General features: G+C 34.4%; 3 protein-coding genes across 3 annotated transcripts in view; all 3 read right to left on the bottom strand.

Annotated features, from left to right (window-relative positions):
* Window positions 1-136: 136 nt before the first annotated feature.
* On the bottom strand, window positions 137-1,381 carry CBG27316 (the record flags this gene model as incomplete). Its single annotated transcript, XM_045238554.1, has 5 exons — window positions 137-221; window positions 268-344; window positions 395-668; window positions 1,096-1,232; window positions 1,277-1,381. The coding sequence occupies 5 exons, from the start codon at window positions 1,379-1,381 to the stop codon at window positions 137-139; spliced, it is 678 nt and encodes a 225-aa protein (XP_045099346.1).
* Window positions 1,382-5,210: 3,829 nt separating this feature from the next.
* On the bottom strand, window positions 5,211-8,990 carry CBG12926 (the record flags this gene model as incomplete). Its single annotated transcript, XM_002638450.2, has 6 exons — window positions 5,211-5,497; window positions 5,545-5,635; window positions 5,679-5,873; window positions 6,648-7,002; window positions 8,707-8,787; window positions 8,839-8,990. The coding sequence occupies 6 exons, from the start codon at window positions 8,988-8,990 to the stop codon at window positions 5,211-5,213; spliced, it is 1,161 nt and encodes a 386-aa protein (XP_002638496.2).
* A 295-nt stretch (window positions 8,991-9,285) lies between these two features.
* Window positions 9,286-20,818, bottom strand: part of CBG12925 — a gene marked incomplete at both ends in the record, with an annotated part of 13,393 nt that continues 1,860 nt past the window's right edge. The window contains 17 exons of the mRNA XM_045238553.1: window positions 9,286-9,504; window positions 10,068-10,628; window positions 11,326-11,690; window positions 11,748-11,940; window positions 12,663-12,986; window positions 13,034-13,539; window positions 14,235-14,614; window positions 14,663-14,907; window positions 16,447-16,553; window positions 16,617-16,863; window positions 17,196-17,405; window positions 18,200-18,393; window positions 18,545-18,771; window positions 19,055-19,155; window positions 19,206-19,289; window positions 19,903-20,038; window positions 20,098-20,205. Of these exons, the coding sequence (XP_045095007.1) occupies window positions 9,286-9,504; window positions 10,068-10,628; window positions 11,326-11,690; window positions 11,748-11,940; window positions 12,663-12,986; window positions 13,034-13,539; window positions 14,235-14,614; window positions 14,663-14,907; window positions 16,447-16,553; window positions 16,617-16,863; window positions 17,196-17,405; window positions 18,200-18,393; window positions 18,545-18,771; window positions 19,055-19,155; window positions 19,206-19,289; window positions 19,903-20,038; window positions 20,098-20,205 (4,207 nt within the window). The remainder of the gene's footprint in view (window positions 9,505-10,067; window positions 10,629-11,325; window positions 11,691-11,747; window positions 11,941-12,662; window positions 12,987-13,033; window positions 13,540-14,234; window positions 14,615-14,662; window positions 14,908-16,446; window positions 16,554-16,616; window positions 16,864-17,195; window positions 17,406-18,199; window positions 18,394-18,544; window positions 18,772-19,054; window positions 19,156-19,205; window positions 19,290-19,902; window positions 20,039-20,097; window positions 20,206-20,818) is intronic.

Genomic DNA, 20,818 nt, shown 5'->3' with positions numbered 1-20,818 from the left:
CGACGATTCGGCGTTCTATTAGAGTGTTTACGGTATTTGTAATTAGGAAAACATATCATATTTGAAAAAGCTGGAGATTTACAAAAATCAAGAGAATTGAGATCAAAATATTTTATTTATCAGAAATCCTTTTTTTTCATTCCTCAGGATCCAAACAGTCAATAAGTACTTTCAGTGCATCATTCAATTGTTCTGATGCATCTTGGCAAGGATCCAGTGGTCTGAAAACAGTTTCAGATTGAAAATTCGTTTTTTTTTCCTCAATACCTCTTCTGAGATGAAAATAATTGTTGAAACTGGCTTCTTGTCTCGGACAATAGCCTTTCTGTCTCTGAGTTAGCAATCTGAAAATCAAAAATGTTAGGCCATAAAAAAACTGAAAAAAAAATCAAACCCGATCTTTTTCCTCCTGTTCTCTGTTCACTTTTTCCACCATTTCCTCGATTCTCTTATCCGATTCCACCTTTTTTTGTTTCATTTCTCTATGAAGTTCCTCATCACTTTTCCTCAAATCGTCCAATTCTTTCTCTGCTTTCAATTTCCTTTGTTTGAATTTTTCCTCGTTATTTTCAACAAGTTCTAAAATGTCCAACAATTTTTCCGCTATTTTTGCCTCATCTTGTTTTGTTTCCTGTGTCAGTTTGTCCACAATCGCTTTTTCTTTTTCTCTGAAAAAATTTTGGAATATGAAATTCCAAATTCAGATTTCAGGCTTTTTTTCTCACTAAGAGAAACCCTCATTGAGAACATTTCTCATTAAGAAAGAATCTCACCAAGAAATATCCTTACTAAGAAACAACCTCACTAAGAAAGACTCTCACTAAGGAAGATTCTCACTAAGAAACGTTCTCGCTAAGAAATGTCGCCATTAAGCAAGATTCTCAATGAGGAATAGTTTCACTAAGAAAGGTTCTCACTAAGAAAGATTCTCACCGAGAAAAGTCCTTATTAAGACTAATAATAAAACCTTACTAATAATCATCCTCACTAAAAAAATTCTCACTAAGAAAAAATCCTCACTGAAAACGATTCTCACTAACTTATTTAGAAAATTCTTTTAGCTTTTCCACGAATGTTGACCGAATTTAAACTTACGAGATTTCCAAAGCTTTCAAGGGGATTTCTTCAACTGTCCCATCGTCCGAATCATCGGATCCCCATAATTTCTTGACTAGTGAACAGAGCTTATTGAAGCAAGAAACGACGAATTCTCCAACTGTTTCGATGAAACTCTTTAAAAAAACTTACAATTTCCATGTTTTTTAAAGCCAATTACCCAAATTTTTTCTCTGCATGCTCTTAAAAAATTGAACACTTTTTTCAGGAAAATTTTGTGTTCATCTTCGAGTAGTTTAATAGAAGGACGAGAAATAACCATCATGATGACATGAAAATAGAAAAATATGTGTTTGAAGAACTTTTATCACAGTTCTTATCATTCAACAAAAAATTAAGAGTTAGCAATACATTGAAAAACATTGAAAAATTCCTCAGCATAAAATTTGTTGGTTTCTTCATAAATTTAAAATTTACTCATTATATCAAATTGCATTAGTTTTATTTTATAATCTCATGTTTTCTAAAAAAAATCCCATGATCGTGAGAATTTTCTTATTAAGGATCTTTCTTATTAAGAATCTTTCTTAGTAAGAATCTTTCTTAGTAAGGATCTTTCTTAGTAATGACGTTTTTTAGTGAGGATGTTTCTTAGTAAGAATTTTGCTTAGTGAGAATTTTTCTTACAATTAGTGAGAAACTTTATTAATGAGACTTCACGACTACCAGTTAAACTACGCGGTGACGATTAACTTTATTAATACCGAATTTCAGTTTTTCAGATTTTCAAAACTTTCAGAAAGTATATACAGTACTGACCAAAAAGAATGCGCCGACAGTTTAATTGCGTTGACAGGATTGTAACTTTCTTCAAACCGGAGCTAAAGTGTCAAACTTTTTTGTAAAATGTAGCAAATAACCCTAGAATTCCGGGTTTTTGGAGGTTTTTTTTTCAAAAGTTTTGGAAAAAATGGAAAACGATGATAAATATTTTTTTTTTAAATCAAGATCAAAATTAATTTTACACATTCATAATCGTCAGATTTTTGAAAACAAAAAAATTCAAAAATCCGAAAATTTCCAAAAAGTGAATTTTGTCGCCAAAAAAGTTGTTTTCCGTTTTCTGTATAAAAATGTTTCAGAATATTTTTTATAAACTTGCTACATTTTACAAAAAAGTTGGACACTTTAGCTCCGGTTTGAAGAAAGTTACAATCCTGTCAACGCAATTAACCTGTCGGCGCATTCTTTTCGGCCAGTACTGTATATACTTTCTGAAAGTTTTGAAAATCTGAAAAACTGAAATTCGGTATTAATAAAGTTAATCGTCACCGCGTAGTTTAACTGGTAGTCGTGAAGTCTCATTAATAAAGTTTCTCACTAATTGTAAGAAAAATTCTCACTAAGCAAAATTCTTACTAAGAAACATCCTCACTAAGAAACGTCATTACTAAGAAAGATCCTTACTAAGAAATGTTCTCATTAAGAAACATTCTCACTAAAAAATCCTAACTGCGAGAGATTCTCATTAAGAAAGATCCTTACTAAGAAAGACACTTACCAAGAAAGATCCTTATTAAGAAAAGTCATCACTAAGAAAGGTTCTCATTAAAAAGGAATCTCACTAAATATTCTAACTTATAAAGATTCTTACTAAGAAAGATTCTTAATAAGAAAGATCCTTAATAAGAAAATTCTCACGATCATGGGATTTTTTTTAGAAAACATGAGATTATAAAATAAAACTAATGAAATTTGATATAATGAGTAAATTTTAAATTTATGAAGAAACCAACAAATTTTATGCTGAGGAATTTTTCAATGTCATTATTGCTAACTCCTAATTTGTTGTTGAATGATAAGAACTGTGATAAAAGTTCTTCAAACACATATTTTTCCCCATAGATTTTTCTATTTTCATTCCATCATGATGGTTATTTCTCGTCCTTCTATTAAACTACTCAAAGATGAACACGATAATCCGGAAATTGGACATTTTCGTGGTCTCAAATGCTCTAGATTCGGAGCAGGTGTCTCCCAGGAAGCAAACATCAGATTTAATCCGATTTTGGGGTCCCAAATTAGGGAGTTAATTATTTATGAATCTCCTTTTCTTCGTGAGAAAATTTCTTACTAATAAAGATTATATATTTTGTACACTGTGTATTAGAGGATAAGCAAAGCGATTATTACGGATATGAGAAGAATGGGACTCGATTACAGTAGGACAGAGGACTTGTCAGAGGGGTGGATGCCGCCAGTTGGGACATTTTTTGGAGCTTTTTATTTCACAAAAAACTGGATTTCCCTATGTTAGGGATTCAGAAAAAAAAACCAGAAAACACATTTTTTGAAAATTCGATTTTTCCTAAATTCCATAACTTTCTGAAAACCTGAAATTTTCTGGAAAGTTAAATTTTATGAATTTTCTAGAAACCTAAAGCTCTGAAAAACTGAAAATTTCTGAAAGTTTTTTTTTTTTTAGAGAATAAAAATCACAAAAAAAATATTTATTGAATAAGGTCCAGACTTAAAAATACAATTTAAAAAAAAATTTAAAAAACGGAAAATTATAAAATAATTATATTTTAACATAGGCATAGAAGATCCAACATAATTTCTGGTGATAAGATAGAACCCTGAAAAAATTCAAAATTTAAACTTTTAGAGAAAAAAAAGAAAATTTTCAAAAAAAAAATTTTTCAAAAATTTTTCAGGAATTCAAAAATCCGAAAAATTCTCTACTGTAAAAAACCTGCCAGGACTATAACGTGGCATTTGAGCCTGGTGGGAACCCTGAAAAATATTTGAAATTCCAGAAATTATTCAAAATTGTAGTTGAAAATATTTTTTTAGAAAATTTCAAAAATTCAAAATTTTGAACATTTTCTTACCGTTTATAAATCCGTCTGGATCAGTTATGCGGTAGACGTGGTTGATGGAAACCCTGAAAAAATCACAATTCAGAAATCATTCAAAATTTCAGAAAAAAATCTGAAATTTTCAGAAAAATAATTTTCGAAACTTTCAGAATTATTTAAAAACTTGAACCTCTTACCGTTTTTCAAACCCTCGGGAATGGAAGATCAAACTTCTAATTGCTATCCATTGATAATATTTCTGAAATTTGAGATTTTCGAAACGTTCAAATTTCCCGCCAATCCTTACCAGGAATAAAATATTCAAAATCTTTATAAAAATCAGATTTAAAAACCTCCTAGCAGACGGTGGTTATCATTGCAACGATGGAATTCAGAATGGCAAGAAAATAAATATGCTCGACGCCAATTTTTAGGCTCCGCCCCTTTTTTGGCTTCTCTCTCTCTCTCTCTCTCTCTCTTTCTTTCTCTAGTTCTAGATACCTCTCAATCCTCCATGATATTTCCTACTAACGTGGGCGGAGCTTATTCTCATAAGAAAATGGTGTAAGACAATAAGAGGGTCTAGAGAAACACCAGGATTTGGCTTGTGCATTTTGCACCTGCTGGGCAGTAGCAAAATCAAGATTTGCCACTGATAAGCAGTAGTAAAATTCAAGAGCCTGTTACAAAAAAGTGTCATAACTTGCTTAGTTTTGGTTCAATTTCAATGAATGTTATATTTTTGAAATAAGCGTTTCAAGGAGCATTGAATGATAACAAAATTCTGCTGAGTGTCAAATTCAAGACTTTTAATATTCATGTTTTAAAGTTTCCATAAATAACTCTTATTTGCTAGATACTCACTTTTTATTTTCAATTAATTTTTGTTATCATTAGATCCGCTTGATACGCAAATTCTGAAAATCTAAGTTTTATAAGAATTGGATGAAAACTAGAAGATTTACAGAACTTTTTCTGAAGCGGCATCTGCAGTTGCTGGGCATTAGCAAAATGACCTGCTGGGCAGTAGCAAAATGAGGATTTTCTACTGCTAAGCAGTACTAAAATTTAAAGACCAGTTAAAGAAAAGTGTCATAACTTGCATAGTTTTTGACTAACTTTTATGAAAATTATATTTTTAGAATCAGCGTTTCAAAGATCATTGCAAGATATCAAAATTATATGAGAAACACCATACCATAACTTTCATAAATAGTTTCGAAGGTTGCAGACCAACAATTTTGACCAAAATTAGGTTTATTGACTCAGCAAACCAACAAAAAAAGGAACCAATCATGAATAATAATAATAATCATCATGTGATTTCATATCACCAGCATATCCATTGCTCTCAATGGAGCACCAATTCTCTCCACGAATTACACGGAAGTACCCATCTTCTTCGGCCCAGTTTCCCCAAGAGTTTTTGACGATCCAATATGGATATTCTCTTCCACGACTGTTAGAAATCGAATCGTATCCAACGATAAGGCCAGCGTGCCAATCCTTGGCCCCACGACAATCGTCTTCTACGATTACTCCTTGCTCGTATGATTTGAATCTGTCGCCAACTTTGAAATCTGAGAAAAAATTAATTTGGGGATAATTTAATTTCAAAAAATCTCACAAACTGCCACTGGAACATTCCACTTGGTTAAAACTTCCATTATTTGTTGCTCAGCTTTTCTCGCGTTGACTGCTGCATATGTGAAGGTTCTCTGGAAATTTTCAGAACTTTATTTCAGACAAATCTTCTTGTACCTCCTTCACAACTCTTCTGGTTTCTCTCACTCTGCACCTCTTGGAAGTAAATGCTCGTGTATCATCGTACGGATAATCGTCATCAGCAGAAAGTCCGTAGCGGTTCACATAATCCACTCCGTTTTGTAAACTTCCACCTTTGCATCCAGGTGTTCCATTTGTTCCACAATCACAGAGCTCCTGGTCGGAAAGAGACTGAAAAAAAGGGTTGATTTGCTCTGTTTTTATTATTTTTATATTTTGATTTTGTTATAACTAAATGCGCCTTGTTACACAGATTCTAAAAATATAAATTTCATGAAAATTGGATGAAAACTAAACAAGTTACAATCATTTGAAGTTTTAGGACAGTGCATTTTACTACTGCCAAGTTCAATTTTGCTACTGCTAAGCAGTACCAAAATCAAGCTTTGCTACTGCCAAGCAGTAGTAAAATTCAAGGAACTGTTACAAAAAAGTGTTATAGCTCGCTTGGTTTTGGTTCTGTTTAAATGAAAATTATATTTTTGAAATCAACGTTTCAAGGAGCATAGAATGATATAAAATTCAATTTCAAGGTAATCTCAAGACTTTTGAAAGTCATGTTCTAAGTTTGTCATAAGTACCTCTTACTTCCTATTATTTTTCTAAGCAACACCTTTTCATTTTTGTTTATTTTTGCTATCACTAGATGCGCCTGAATTTGTAGATTATAAAAATATAAATTTTATAAAAATTGGGTGGAAACTAGGCGAGCTACAGCTATTTGAAGTTTTGGAACAGTGCGTTTTACTACTGCCAAATTCTTTTGCCCCTGTTGGGCAGTACCAAAATTCATTGAGCAGTAGTAAAATTCAGGGGTCTGTCAAAAACCGCCATAACTAGCTTATTTTTTGTTCAATTCTCATGAAAGTTATATTTTTGAAATCAGCGTTTTAATGAGCTTTGAATGACATTACAATTGTAAAAAATGAAAAATATCTGCCTCACCCTGAACCGATTCGAATGCAATGCGTTCACAGACTCCACCAATCCAGCGATAGCGAATCCCCAGCAACACGCGCAATTTCCCTGATCCTTAATCGGTCCAATGATGGATTCCCCATTGACTAGTGTCTTTCTCAGGTCGAAGTAATCTGGATATTTTGTTGATCGTCTTTTATGTCTTGTTTTGTTGACGACGGCCTGCCGAAAAAAAGGCTTCTCCAAGTCGAGCACTGGAACTCCTGTGTTGTTGGGGACGACGTGGGACAGACGTCCACTGAATTCGCCCTCCGTCAGATCAGCGAACTTGTTGATTCCGAACTTGGTATCGTAGCCGCTTTCCTTAGCTTTGGCGTTGAGGCTGGAAAAACGGTACAAAAGTTAATAGATGAAATAGTGAATAGAGAATTTAAGATGCTTCTTGAAACCCTGATTCCAAAAATATAATTCGCATTGAGATTGAGCAAATACGAAGCAAGTTATGACACTTTTTTGTAACAGGTTTGAATTTTGCTACTGCTAATCATAATTTGGTACTGCTTAGCAGTTAGAAACTTCAGAAAAAGCTCTGTAACTCTTCTAGTTTTTACCCAATTTTTGTATATTCATATTTTTGGAATAATCGTAATTTTTTGCAAATGTGAACTTAAAATTATAAGATCGAAGTGATTTTTAAGAGCTTGAATGTAGGAATCGGAAGGAGTTCAGTAACTTCTCTAGTTTTCATTTAATTTTTATGAAATTCATAGTTTAAGAACTTCAACTCTTGCTGATTTTAATAATATAACTTTCAGTGAAATCGACCAAAATCGAAGCGAGTTATGACACTTTTTTGTAAAAATTCAATTGATTTTACTATTGTCGGATTAAAAAAAGGGACACCTGAAAATCTCGGAGACGGCGCTCGTGTCGATTTACGAGGGGGCGGAGCGAAAACGGATACTGTAGATAATAAATTTATTTATGTGAATTTAGTGGGATTTTCTGAACAAAATTTTGATTTCTTGGTATAAAAATGATCGCCAGCATCTCTAGAATCTATTTTTCTCCAAAAAATAAACTTAAACGCGAAAGTAGCTCGAACGAGCCGAAATTCTGAAACATTACGTTTTTGCCGCACTTTTTCGTAGATCAAAAAAAGCAAAAGTTTTCAAATTTTCAAATGTCACTTTTTTAATTCGACAATACTGCTCAAATGAAATTTGGTACTGCTTAGTAGTAGCAAAGTTTCATTTTGCTACTGCCCAGCATGTGCAAAATGTAAATGCCGCTCCAGAAAATGGTCTGTAACTTTCATAGTTTTTATCCGATTTGTATAAAGTCTAAATTTTCAGAATTTGCGTAACAAGGCGCGTATTTTGACATTTAACTCAAACTGAAATAATGAAAACAAAGCGATTTATAATATTTCAAAAGTAGTAGAAAAAGTGCTGTGACTCTTCTATTTGTGAACCCATTTTTATGAAATTTGGATTTTAAAAACTTCCACTCTTGCTGATTCCAAAAATATAATTTGCATTGAGATTGAGCAAATACGAAGCAAGTTATGACACTTTTTCCAAAGAGACTGTCCAATTTTGGTACTTCTAAGCAGTAGCAAAGTTTCAATTATGCTATTGCCCAGCAGGTGTAAAATGTAGACGCGGCTCCAGAAAAAGGTCTCTAACTCGCTTTATTTTCATAAGATTTTTATGAAATCTATATTTTCTCAATCTGCGATAGAAGGCGCATCTACTGATAACAAACTGAAACTAACAATTATGAAAATGAAGCGAGTTATGACAATTTGAAAGTAGGGTTCAGAAAAAAGTCTGTAACTCATCGAATTTTCACCCAATTTTTATGGAATCTATATTTTCAGAATCTACAAAGCAAGGCGCATCTTTTCATACCGCAAAAAACTAAAAATCATAAGAACGAATCTTTTGAAAAATTTAAGACAGTTTTAATATTGTTGGCATTCAATATTGCACCTGCTTAGCAGTACCAGACTTCATTTTCATCCGATTTTTATAAAATCTATATTTTCAGAATCTGCGTAACAAGAGCAATCTAGTAAACTTACTCATTCACTTTATTATAGCTCTTCACAAACTGATTGAATCTCATCTGCGTCTCCGATGCATCCTTATACTTTCGATTGTATCTAAACTTTTTAAAAATAATAAAAATCCTGAAATTTCGAAATTTGACTCACTTAATTTTAAATTCTTTAAACGCCTTATAAACCGCCTCCGGATGCTCTCTATCGATTTTGATCTCGAAAAATTCGGGATCCTCAAAAGCTGCGAAAACGCCGAGAATTGGGGAAAATGCTAGAAAAATTGCGAAAAATCGCATGGCTGTCATCTGAATTCCTCTTCTACAGTGTTCGGAGAAGCGTTTTAAGGGTGTGCAAGAGGTTTTATGATCGGGGGATCGTAAAACTTTGTTCAGGGGGTTGGAAAGCGTCATATAAATCTTCGGGAAGAAGCATCGAGGTAGGAATTAAAAAAATCAAAAAGGGGTGATATTTTGTGTTTTCTGCAAGTTCTAGAAGCGATTTTTGATGTAACATTTGAAGAAAAATGAAATATATTTTGAGATCATCAGAAAAGAAGGCACAAAAATGAAAAAAAAAGAATAAATTATGGGTAAAAAAAGGTCAATCAACAACAGATAACCGCAAAAACTCAAATTCAACGGGGAACAATTTGGGGAAAACGGCTACAGTATGCGGGAGATGATTTTGAATAATTATTCGAAACACGGCCATATTCACTCGTTCCATCGCCTCCTTCTCGTGCGGCAATCCCTCGTCGATGGCGTTGTCACGAAGCGATTTGTGGTAGATGTCGATGGTGTCTCGCGTCGTGTTTCGGAACTGAAAATTCAAAAAGCTCAAAAAAATTCCTAAATTTTAGAAAAATTTTAGTGAAAAAGCTGAAATTTTTCAAATTTTTCAAAAGATGACATTTTCGAAAAAAAAATTTCGAAATTTTGATTTTACACCTGGTAAGCAGTACCAAAATTTCATTTTACTATTGCCTGGCAGGTGCAAATTTTCGTTTCACACCTGCTAAGCAGTACCAAAATCGGAGAAATCTTGCACTAACTTTTTTACTTTCTGTCCATTTTCGATGAAAATACTACAGTTAGATTCCCCGTTCCAAAATGCATCGATTTATATTTAAAAAGTTGTTTAAAAATCAAATTTTTTTTTTGAAAATTTGGCAGTACCAAAAATTAATTTTACACCTGCCAAGCAGTACCAAAATCGGAGAAATTTCGCTCAAACTTTTTTACTTTTTGTCCGTTTTCGATGAAAATAACAAAGTTAGATTCCTTGTTCCAAAATGCATCGATTTATATGAAATTTATTACAAAAAATCCATTTTGCACCTGCTAAGCAGCACCAAAAATTATGTTTTATAGCTAATGACTCACCAAAAAGAACTTCCACACCTCCAGCAACATCAGATACGTCTCATGACACGTGGAATACTTCTCTAAATCACAGATATAACTGAAACGCGGTGGGATCAGGCCTCCCTTGCTGGCCAGATAGAACCAATTATGTAATTTTTGCCGCGTCACTTCGCTAATTGTTTTGTGATCCGGGAATTTCTCAGTCTCATTTATAATCACTGCCAGCTTCGATTTCATAATAGGCAGGCAAAGTGCAAAGACTCGAGTGTCGGCAAGGATTCGAAGGATTCCATCGCAGAATTGCGATTGATTGATGCGTTGCGCGACTTCCACGTGTCTAAAATGAGCAATTTTAAGGTCCAGACATGCTTTAAAATGACAGAAAAACCTGTGAATATACTCTGCCTCGGCGTCCCACTCATCAAATCGCATATCCATCATCAGCGAATCCTGACAGACTGACTGAACAAGAACCTCGGCTAGCTGTTGGCTGCAAGCGATCTGGATGGCGTTGTCTCCCGAAGCACACATCGTTCGGACGGCGTCAAGGACGGTGTGGAGGCGTTGAATGACGTCTTCCTGGAAATTCGATCTTCCTTCTAGCAGAAAAACCCGATTTTTGACATGAAAATCAATGAAAAATAAACCAAAAATCGTTAAATTGTTCATTTTTTAGCGTTTTCAATGTTAAATGGAAAAATTATCAATGTTAAATCGAAAAAGGCTCTAAAAGTGGTCACAACCCTGATTTCTGGCCTGAAAGGGGGACTCTGACAAAACAGCATTTTTCTTTTAGCATTTTTATTGATTTTTAGACTTTTTCCAGATTTTCAGCTATTTTCAAAGGTTCTTTCTCAATTTTTCCGGGTTTTGTTATCTAAAATTTGACGGGTCGGTGGTTAGATTACTGTAGATAAACTCGTAGTTTGTAGTTTTCTTTTGCAAACACAATCACGGCAAAATGCAGATAAAAGTTAGAATTTTCGCAACAAAAAAACTACAAACTACAAGATTTTCTACAGTAACCTACAGTAATCTTCTGTCAAGAAAACCATCCCGTCGAATTTCAGACAACAAAAACCCGGAAAATCGAAAAAGAATCTTCAAAAATAGCTGGAAAACCTGAAAAGGTCTAAACATTTGGAAAGGTCTAAACAGCTTAAGGAAGTTTCCAGAAAAGCAATATTTCGAATTTTTTCTTTGTTTCTACATGAATCTGAATATTTTTCAACACATTTTTTAGCAATAAACCTCGACTTTCAGTCTATAAGCTTACATTCTCCTCAACACCTCTCGCATTCATCTCATTGCCCCTCCTCCGTTTCAACTGTCCCGTATGCAGCATATCCAGCGCATTATCCCTCATTTTCAGCGATCTCAACCCCTCCAGCACCGATGGTCCATCCTCCAACTGCACATTATCCACCAGCTTCTGAAGACCCGTCTCGTCCAGTAAGTTTCCCATCGATTCGCCAATTCGCTCGTCGAACAACTTTTTCGAGTCCATCATACAAACCGTAACGAAGAAATTCACAAAAATCGGCGAGAATTGAGACAATTCTGGAAGCATGTGAGGTCCGAAGAGAAACGCGACGATTTGACTCCGTAATTCTTCGAAAACCACCAGCCCATTCAGATTCTCTGAAATCACTTTTTAATTGGTTAGAGAATACTGTAATTTTTAGGTCTAGAACCTACCTTGCGTAATTAAAAACAACGTGGTTTTGAGCATAATCGCAAATTGACTCATCACTTTGTACATTTCCGATATGTTCATCACGATTTTTCGTTCATTAGTTAGCATTTTTATCGGACTACATGCTAAACGAAGAGCCTCCAGAAGCTTGTCGCTGAATCGGTAGATGTTCATCGCTTCTTCCCATTTGCTAGACTGAAAATTTACAGTTTTTATTTATTATTGAAAATTGCTGAAAATGATCATAAAAAGGTCGAAAATAGGGAAGGAACCTGAATTTGGTACTGCCAGGCAGTAGTAAAATCTTCCACGTGGCTTTTGCTACTGCCCAGCAGGCTAGACTTCTTATTCCAGACTGCATCGATTGATTTGAAATTTCTTTAAATTCTTTTTCGATATTTGGCTGTACCAAAAATGCATTTCGCACATGCCTAGCAGTACCAAAATCGGAGAAATCTTGTTCTCACTTTTTTACTTTCCGTCCAAATTTGATAAAAACTATACAGCTAGATTCCTTGTTTCAAACTGCATCAGTTTATATATAACTTATACAAAATTCACCAAAAAATACTTGCAAAATCTATTTTTACTACTGCTTAGCAGTACCAAAATTCAATTCTACTACTGCTGGGCAGTACCAAAATCGGAGAAATCTTGCACTAACTTTTTCAATCTTCTTACCATATTCCAAAAAAATTAAACAGATGGATTCCTTGTTCTAAACTAGTACCAAAATCGGAGAAATCTTGTTCTAACTGTTTTCCTTTTTGTCCAAATTTGATAAAAATCATACAGTTAGATTCCTTATTCCAAAATGCATCAGTTCATATAAAATTTGGCAAAGAAATCACAACAAAAAAAACTAGCAAAATCAAGTTTTGCTATTATTTCCAGTGCCAAAAAAGCCAAATCCTCACCTCCATCATCTCCCAGCATATTCTATTTGTGTCTCCCATTAACGAATTCAGAAGCGATCCAACACTCTGCCCGGGATACAAATTCCAGAAGGCGTACGGCTTCTTGGGATCCCCAACTTTCTCCGTTGGCTCTTCAATCAGCTCCCATTCGAGAATTTGTCGAATATTATGGAGAAGATTCAGATGGATTTTCACATTGTCCGGTTGCTCGGCATAAGAGCTCTCAATAACCAATTTCAGACCCGAGAACTCTTTCCACATATGATTCATTAGGTCGGGGTAGAATGGGACAGTCGCTGAGAGGAAAGACATGAAGACGTAGAGCTGTAAATATCAGAGGATAGGGATTAAAAAATTCTGGAATATTCTACCGAATCCGTGTCATCGAAACGTGTAGTCATCAAGAATCTCAGTGAAATTTCCGCGGCTTTAGTGGCATCATGAGCAATGGAGATGGCGTGAAGATGACGTACAATTGAGCCAGATTTCACAATATTCGCTGACACTGAATCAATCAAAAACTGTAGCCGATCTCCAGACGAGTACATCTGAATCGCTGGATGCATCGTTGGACACTTGAATCCCCCGCTGGAATGAGCAATCCGGACTAGCTGATTGATCATGAAATCCAGGACTGGATAGCAGTCTCGTTTGATTTGCTGATTCGATTCTTCGAATTCCGGAAGATCCTCTCCGTCGAAGACATCGGTACGGTAGACGAGCTCGATGAATAGCTCGAATATCATTCCATGGGTTGTCGGATCCACGTCACCAAGGATTTGTTTCATGAAATCCGTATAGGAGAGGGCGGGAAGGATGAGGGACTTATCAGCGGCTTGTACATGACGGATGGCGCGGACCACGTTGAATGGGGTGACTGGAAAAGGTAGAATTTGAATTTCCTTATCGAAATGTGCAGAAAAATATGTAGATTCATACAGCAACATAGGAAAGATTCAGAGAAAATAGCCATACTTCGAAAAATCGCTTCTTCTGGAAGGTTCTAAAATTTGAATTCCCGCCAAAACGGAGAACTGCGAAAAATCAGCGATTTTTCGAAAGACAAATTGATTTTTTCTTCGCTTTTCTTGCAAAATTTTTTGACCTTTTTCGGTTTTTCAGCTATTTTCAAAGATTCTTTTTCGATTTTTCCGGTTTTTTTTGTCTGAAATTTGGTGCGGGATAGTGTTTGTGCCGAAAGATTACTGTAGAATACTGTAGAAAACCTTGTAGTTTGTAGTTTTGGTTTTTTCAAACACAATCACGTCAAAATGCAGAAGAAAACAGTTTTAAACTACAAACTACAAGTTTTTCTACATTAATCTACAGTAATCTTCCGCCAAGATAACAATATCCCGTCGAATTTCAGACGAAAAAAAAACCGGAAAAATCGAAAAAGAATCTTCAAAAATAACTGGAAAACCTAAAAAGGTCTAAAAATTTTGCGAAAAATTGGAGAACAAATCAATTTTGCTTTCGAAAAATCGCCTATTTTTCGGTTTCAGAACATTCCAGAAGTTTCCATTTTTTCCACTTATTTTAAATCTAATTTTCAGCCAAAAATTCCCTTACTCAGATGGCAATTACTGTTGACCAGAATCTGTAGCGTCTTCAGCGAACAAGTGACTAATTTGAAGAAAAATGCGAATCCCAGCCGGTTCGTCGAGGATTTCTCGATTTTCTCGCCGGATTTCTCGACTTTCGAGTCCAAACTATCTACTATCAACTGTGACACGGCTTCTTGAAGCTCTGGATTCCTTCGAGCCATCAGAAAGTTAAAAACCTCGGAAATCGCTCGAAATTTGTGCTCATATTCCGTCTGAATGATATTCAGAACTGCCGGACCAGAGGATTGCACAGCTTTTCGATTATTGATTTCAGTAGCGTAGGTTTTGAATTGCTCAGCGCCCGATTCCAGAAGATGTGTCATTATGGTGCCTTGGAGGAAGGTTCTGGAATTTTTTTTAAATTTGAAATTCGAAAGAAAAATCAATTGTTACGCAATATGAAGCCAAATCCAACTGAAATGTTGTCCATGCCGACTCGATTCGAATAACGCCCTCATACATCCGTCAGGATTCTCGTTTAGAGCAGTTGTCACCACCATATTCATAAGGGAGAGAAGTTTGTCGATGAGCTCGTTGGATTTGAGTATCGCCAGTACTTCACCGTTCTGTTGGACTTGTGCCATCGCAGGACGTCCCGCATTTTTGGAGCTGAGCTCGGCGCACAGTTCGCAGGCCCACTGGAAAAATTGCAATTAAGAAAATTAGGGAATTTTAGATGTGTCTCTCTATGCGCCTTGATGCGCTGGTTCTAGAAAATCAGTTTTCATTGAAAACGATCGAAAACGAAGCGAGTTATAACACTTTTTCAAAGCGCGCTCTTAAATTTTACACTGCTTAGCAGTAGCAAATCTTCATTTTACTACTGCTTCGCAATACCAAAATTCAATTTTACTACTGCTGAGCAGTACCGAAATCGGAGAAATCTTGTTCTAACTTTTTCAATTTTTGTTTATTCGTTTATTGAAAGGGAAATAGCATTACATAAACCGACATCCTGGACAAAACTATTGTCCGAAGAAAAAATAAAACCAAATCTAGAAACATCCGACTGAGTTAGTGATGAGCGGGAGCAGCGATGGCTTTGGCAGCTTTACTCTCGGCACGGGCAATTTCGTCCTTTCTGTTCTGGTTCCACTTGAACAAGAAGTACATTCCAAATTTCAAAAAAAAATTAAACAGATATATTCCTTATTCCAGACTGCATCGATTGATTTGAAATTTCTTTTAAAAAAAATTTTCGAAATTTGGCTGCACTAAAAATTAATTTTGCTACTGCCAAGCAGTACCAAAATCGGAGAAATCTTGTTCTAACTTTTTTACTTTATCCAAACTTGATAAAAATTATACAGTACGATTTCTTGTTGCAAAACGCATCGATTTGAACAAAAATTTCAAAAATTCGCAAAATAAACCATGAAAAATCAAGTTTTGCTACTTCCCAGCAGGTGCAAAATCCAATTTTAATACTGCTTGGCAGTTCCAAAAATCGGAGAAATCTTTTTTTAATTATTGCACTTTTTATCCAACTTTGATGAAAATTTTACAGTTCGATTCCTTGTTCCAAACTGCACCAGTTTATATAAAAATCCTACAAAATTCAAGAAAAAAACTTGCAAAATCAAATTTTGATGGAAAAAAATGGATTTTACTACTACTGGGCAGTACCAAAATCGAAGAAATCTTGCTCTAATTTTTTTAATGTTCGTCCAAATTTGATAAAAATTATACAGTTCGACTCCACGTTCCAAACTGCATCAGTTTATATATAATTTGTACAAAATTCACTAAAAAAGACTTGCAAAATCCATTTTTACTACTGCTTAGCAGTACCAAAATCGGAGAAATCTTGTTCTAACTGTTTTACTTTTTATCCAAATTTGATAAAAATTATACAGTTAGATTCCTTATTCCAAACTGCATCAGTTAATATGAAATCAAAATTTGCTTCTGTTTAGCATTACAAAAGTCAATTTTACTACTGCAAGCAGTACCAAAATCGGAAAAAATTTTGTTCTAACTTTTTCACTTTTTATCCAAATTCGATAAAAATTATACCGTTCGATTCCTTGTTCCAAACTGCATCAGTTTATATAAAAATTCTACAAAATTCAATAAACTAGAATTTGCAAAATCAAATTTTTTTGTAAAATTTCAAATTTCAATTTTTCTACCGCAATTTACTAAATTTTCAGCACTGTAAGAATCGAATTTCTCACTTGCAAAATCTCCTCCAAACCCCCTTTTCCATTGGCTTCTGTGAAGAATCGTATATAGTAATTCAGCAACTGTGACGTGGCTTCCTGAGCACTGGTGGTGTCAATGGCTGAAATGTTCAATTTTCTGGTCAAAATTCTGAAATTCAGAGTTTTTAATGGCGTTCCCTTACTCTGCGCAACATTCTCCTTCTTATTGAACCAGTGATGTACGCATTCATGAATCATCATGCCCGTATAATGATAAATGGCTGGTCGAGCCGATGGAAAGTACACAAACGCATCAATTGCGCATCTAGTAAGCTTTTCGACTGATAGAATACTTGAATAGCAAGGCCGGTTTCGATATATCGCTGTTAAATCTCCATGAGCAGTCGATTTAAAGAATTCCTCGAAGATTGCGGCGGTGTCTGCGTAGCGCTGAAGGAAAAAGGTGTTTTTTTTCAGGGATTTTTTCGAATTTTTACTTGTGTCATCATCGCTTTTTTATCTAAATCCCCATTTTGAACGTCCGAATCCATTGGGAACTTGGCTGGAAATGTTTTATTGAAAAAAATTAGTTGAAAAAATACACTTTTCCTCCTCACTGAAACCTGCGTCTCTCACTCTCTCGCGCGTGCAAACAGAGCGCGCTTGCATACTTAGCCTTCCGAATTTGAGAACTTCGCTCGGAAAACTTGAAAAACGTAAAAAAAATCATAAGTTTAAACAATTTTATCAATATGAAAAATAAAATAAAATTATCGCTATGCCTCCAGAGGCCTCAACTCCTCGCCAACTTCCTCGTCTTCCTCGATAATTTCTCCCTTGACGCCTCCTCCGAAACACCACTGATCCCGTGGTGGCATGTGCTCCACAAGATGACGTCCTTTCGTTTCAGGAAGACACAATTCGAATGAGAAGGTGTCGATTAAGGAGAAGAACAACATACAGCAGAATGGAAGGGCTAGCCAGTAGTCGGCCTGGAAAATATAGGAGATTTTTAAAAAGAGCAGTATCAAAAGAAGTAGAAAATCGTTAGAAAAAGAGCTGTAACTCGTTTATTTTTTTCTCAGATTTTTCTTAAAGTTGTATTTTCGGAATCCCTGTTTCAAGGCGAATTCATTGATATTTAAAAAGTTCTCGAGGTTCGTAAATCGATTTTTTAAAAGGCGATTAATTGAGAAATTGCTACTGCCCACTTGATTTACACCTGCCCAGCAGTAGCAAAATTCAAATTTTCTACTGCTAAGCAGTACCAAAATGGATACAATTCTTCAGAAAAATGAGCTGTAACTTGCTTATTTTTTCTCAGATTTTTTTGAAATTTATATTTTCGGAATCCCTGATATAAGGCAAATCTAGTGATACTAAAAATGAGTTTGAAACTCAAAAATCCATTGTTTTAATGCTCAAGAAAGTTCTGGCATTCTAAGCTCATTATAAAATGAGCATTTTTTGTTTTTGGAAAATTGTGGTACATGAAAATATGCGTTAATGCTGATTCCAAAAATGTAGAGTTCATACAGTTTGAGCAAAAACTAAGCAAGTTATAGTTGATTTTCTGGGATTCTACACCTGCTCGGCAATAGCAAAACCCAAATTTGCTACTGCCCAGCAGTATCAAAAGCAGTAGTAAATCTTCAGAAAAATTGATGTAACTTGCTTAGTTTTCATCAGATTTGAGTCAAAAATATATTTTCAGAATCTGGGTTTCTAGACGCATCTAAATACTAAATTCAATGACCCAGATTAAAAAATGATGGTTCTTTCTTACCAAATAAAAAATGAACGGAGAACACACGACGCCAAGACGATTCCATAGTTGTAAAAATGAATAGCCAATCGTTCGAACTGGCGTTGGGAACAGCTCATTTCCAACGATTCCGTCTGCTATGTAGATTTGTGACGTCATCGAGCTGGCAAGTAGAATGCAGATTCTTATGGTCTCCTTCATTTCGTGGTTCAGGTCTGAATTCAAAAAAAATTAGTGTCTTAAAAAAATTGAAATCCTCCCAAATTGCTTAATTTTCAACCAATTTTTTTTGGTTTTTAGCTCAAAATGTGGGGAATTTCAATTTCTTTAAAGTTAAAATTTGAAATTTGAAATTTAATAACTCACGAAGAGCATAAGACATGACAACGACACTCAAGGAGAGCAATACAATCACCAGACCACTGGTATGAATGAATTTCCGACCAATGCATTGGAATTTGAGATCTGCATAGCCGAATGAAAGGTTACAAACGTATCTCATCACTCCAGTGTATACAGAATTCCAATAAATTGATCCTGACAGTTTTTCCATATTGAATAGTACACCATAATTGATGATAGAGGTAGACCAGCTGAAAAAAATTTTTTTTCTAATTTTTCAAATTTGAAAAGTCCAAAAACGACCTTATTTTAAAGCCTTTTTAACTTCAACAATCAAAATCCTATTTTCTTAGACTAAAAACTAATTCTCCAATTTTTTTTTCAAAAATTTTTCACTTCAAAAATATTAAAATCCTCCTAACTCATCTAATTCTGAACCAATTTTTTGGTTTATAGCTCAACGGTAGGAAATTTTCTCTTCTTCAAAATTCACCAAATTTCAAATAACTCAAGAACTCCTAAAGCTCAACTTACTAGCTATAAGCCAAGACAATTGTGGTGAGTGCTAATCTCGGAGTGACGAACAGGTGATTATAGGAGAATTTGATGTTTCGAGTGTTCTTTTGCATTGTTTTCTGAAAAAAATTTTTTTTTTGGAAATTTCAAAATAGGTAATAAAGTTTACAGCATGCTCCAATCTCAAGTTGTCTTCGAAATCTTCCTCAATCAAATCTTCGTGATTGGACATTTTCAGCTGGCGTTGGAGAACCTGAGATTCGATTTTTGTTTTTGGAAGTTGTAACAAATGTAGATATTTAAAAAATTCAACAATTCTACGCATTTTAAGCTAAAAACCATCAAAAAAGGTTGAAAACTAAAAAAGCTATGAGTTTTTGAAAAATTTTAATTTTTTCAAAAAAACTTTTTTTTTCAGAAAAAAATTTCAGATAGCTTTTCGAGGACCTGAAGTAAGATTTTTTTGCAATCATAAAATTTGAAAACTTCGGCGCATTTTAAGCTAAAAACCATCAAAAAAGGTTGGAAACTGAAAAAGTTACGAATTTTTGAAAAATTCTAACCTTTTTCAAAAATATTAATTTTTAAGGTTTCAGGAAAAATGGTTCATTTTCGTTAGATTTTGTGAAGGTTTTCTGAAAAATATATTTTCAAAAACTACATTTTTTCAGCGGTTTCAATGAATCTAAAATTGTCAGTTCGAACTGATTCTAGAAATTTTTGAGCAATTTTTAAAAATTTTTGATTCGATATTGTTAAATTTTCCTTCATGACTATATTCATTGTCATCTGTTTTCTACGAATTTCAGATTTCTAAAATCAACAAAACGCGGGAAAATCGAATTTTTTAATTTTGTGTCTCTTACCTGTACAGCCTCACTAATCTTTCCCTTGTTGACCAGCCATCTTGGAGATTCATAAATGAAAAATTGGAAAAATATTATTGCAGGTATACAAACTGCCGCATTGATGTATGCCAGAGTTTTCCAGTCTTGAGCTAGCCTGAAGTTCAGAAAGTTGAAAAAATAAATTTTAAAAAATTCTTCAAAATTATCTCTTACCATGCAAACCATGCATAAATCGGCATATTTGGTGACCAGGTAATTGCCATATTAATCCACATTCGATGCTTTTTTGGGATATTTTCCATAATGAATACGTTGATGACCCTGGAAATTTGGAATTGGTGGCCTAGGAATTTGTATATTGAAGTTTCTAGGTCATGTTGGCCTAAAAATCAAAATTTTGGATTTCTAGGCCATTAAAATTCAACCAGTCATAATTTCTTCTAAACTCAGAGAAAGTCAAAAATTTAAAATTTGCCTAAAAGTTCAAAAATTGGATTTCTAGGTGATTCAACTTCAAACAATCACAACTTCCTTTAAACTAAATTATATTCGAAAATTTGAAAAAGACCTAAAAATCCAACATTTGGATTTTTAGGACTTTAAACGATCATAACTATCTTCAAACCAGCTTAATTTCAACTATTCCAACCTAGCCTAGAAACCCGAATTTCAAATTTTTAGGTCATTAAATTTCGAGCTATCATAATTTTCTCTAATCTAGCTCAACTTCGAATTCTCCAACTTGGCCTAAAAATCCAAATATTGTATTTTTAGGTCATTAAAGGGGGACTCAGACCAAAAATTTTTATTGCATTAAAATGTGTTAAAAGTTATCTATTTTCCGAATATTATTGCGAAAAAATTCAAAAAAAAATCCGAAATCCCCGAAAAACGGCGTTGAAAAGGAAGAAAATTCAAAAAAAGGTGCCGCCGG

Source organism: Caenorhabditis briggsae, assembly GCF_000004555.2.
Source record: "Caenorhabditis briggsae complete genome, chrV, whole genome shotgun sequence".
Taxonomy (NCBI): domain Eukaryota; kingdom Metazoa; phylum Nematoda; class Chromadorea; order Rhabditida; family Rhabditidae; genus Caenorhabditis; species Caenorhabditis briggsae.
Note: the sequence above shows the minus strand (reverse complement) of the source record. Positions and strands in the feature narration are given on the sequence as shown.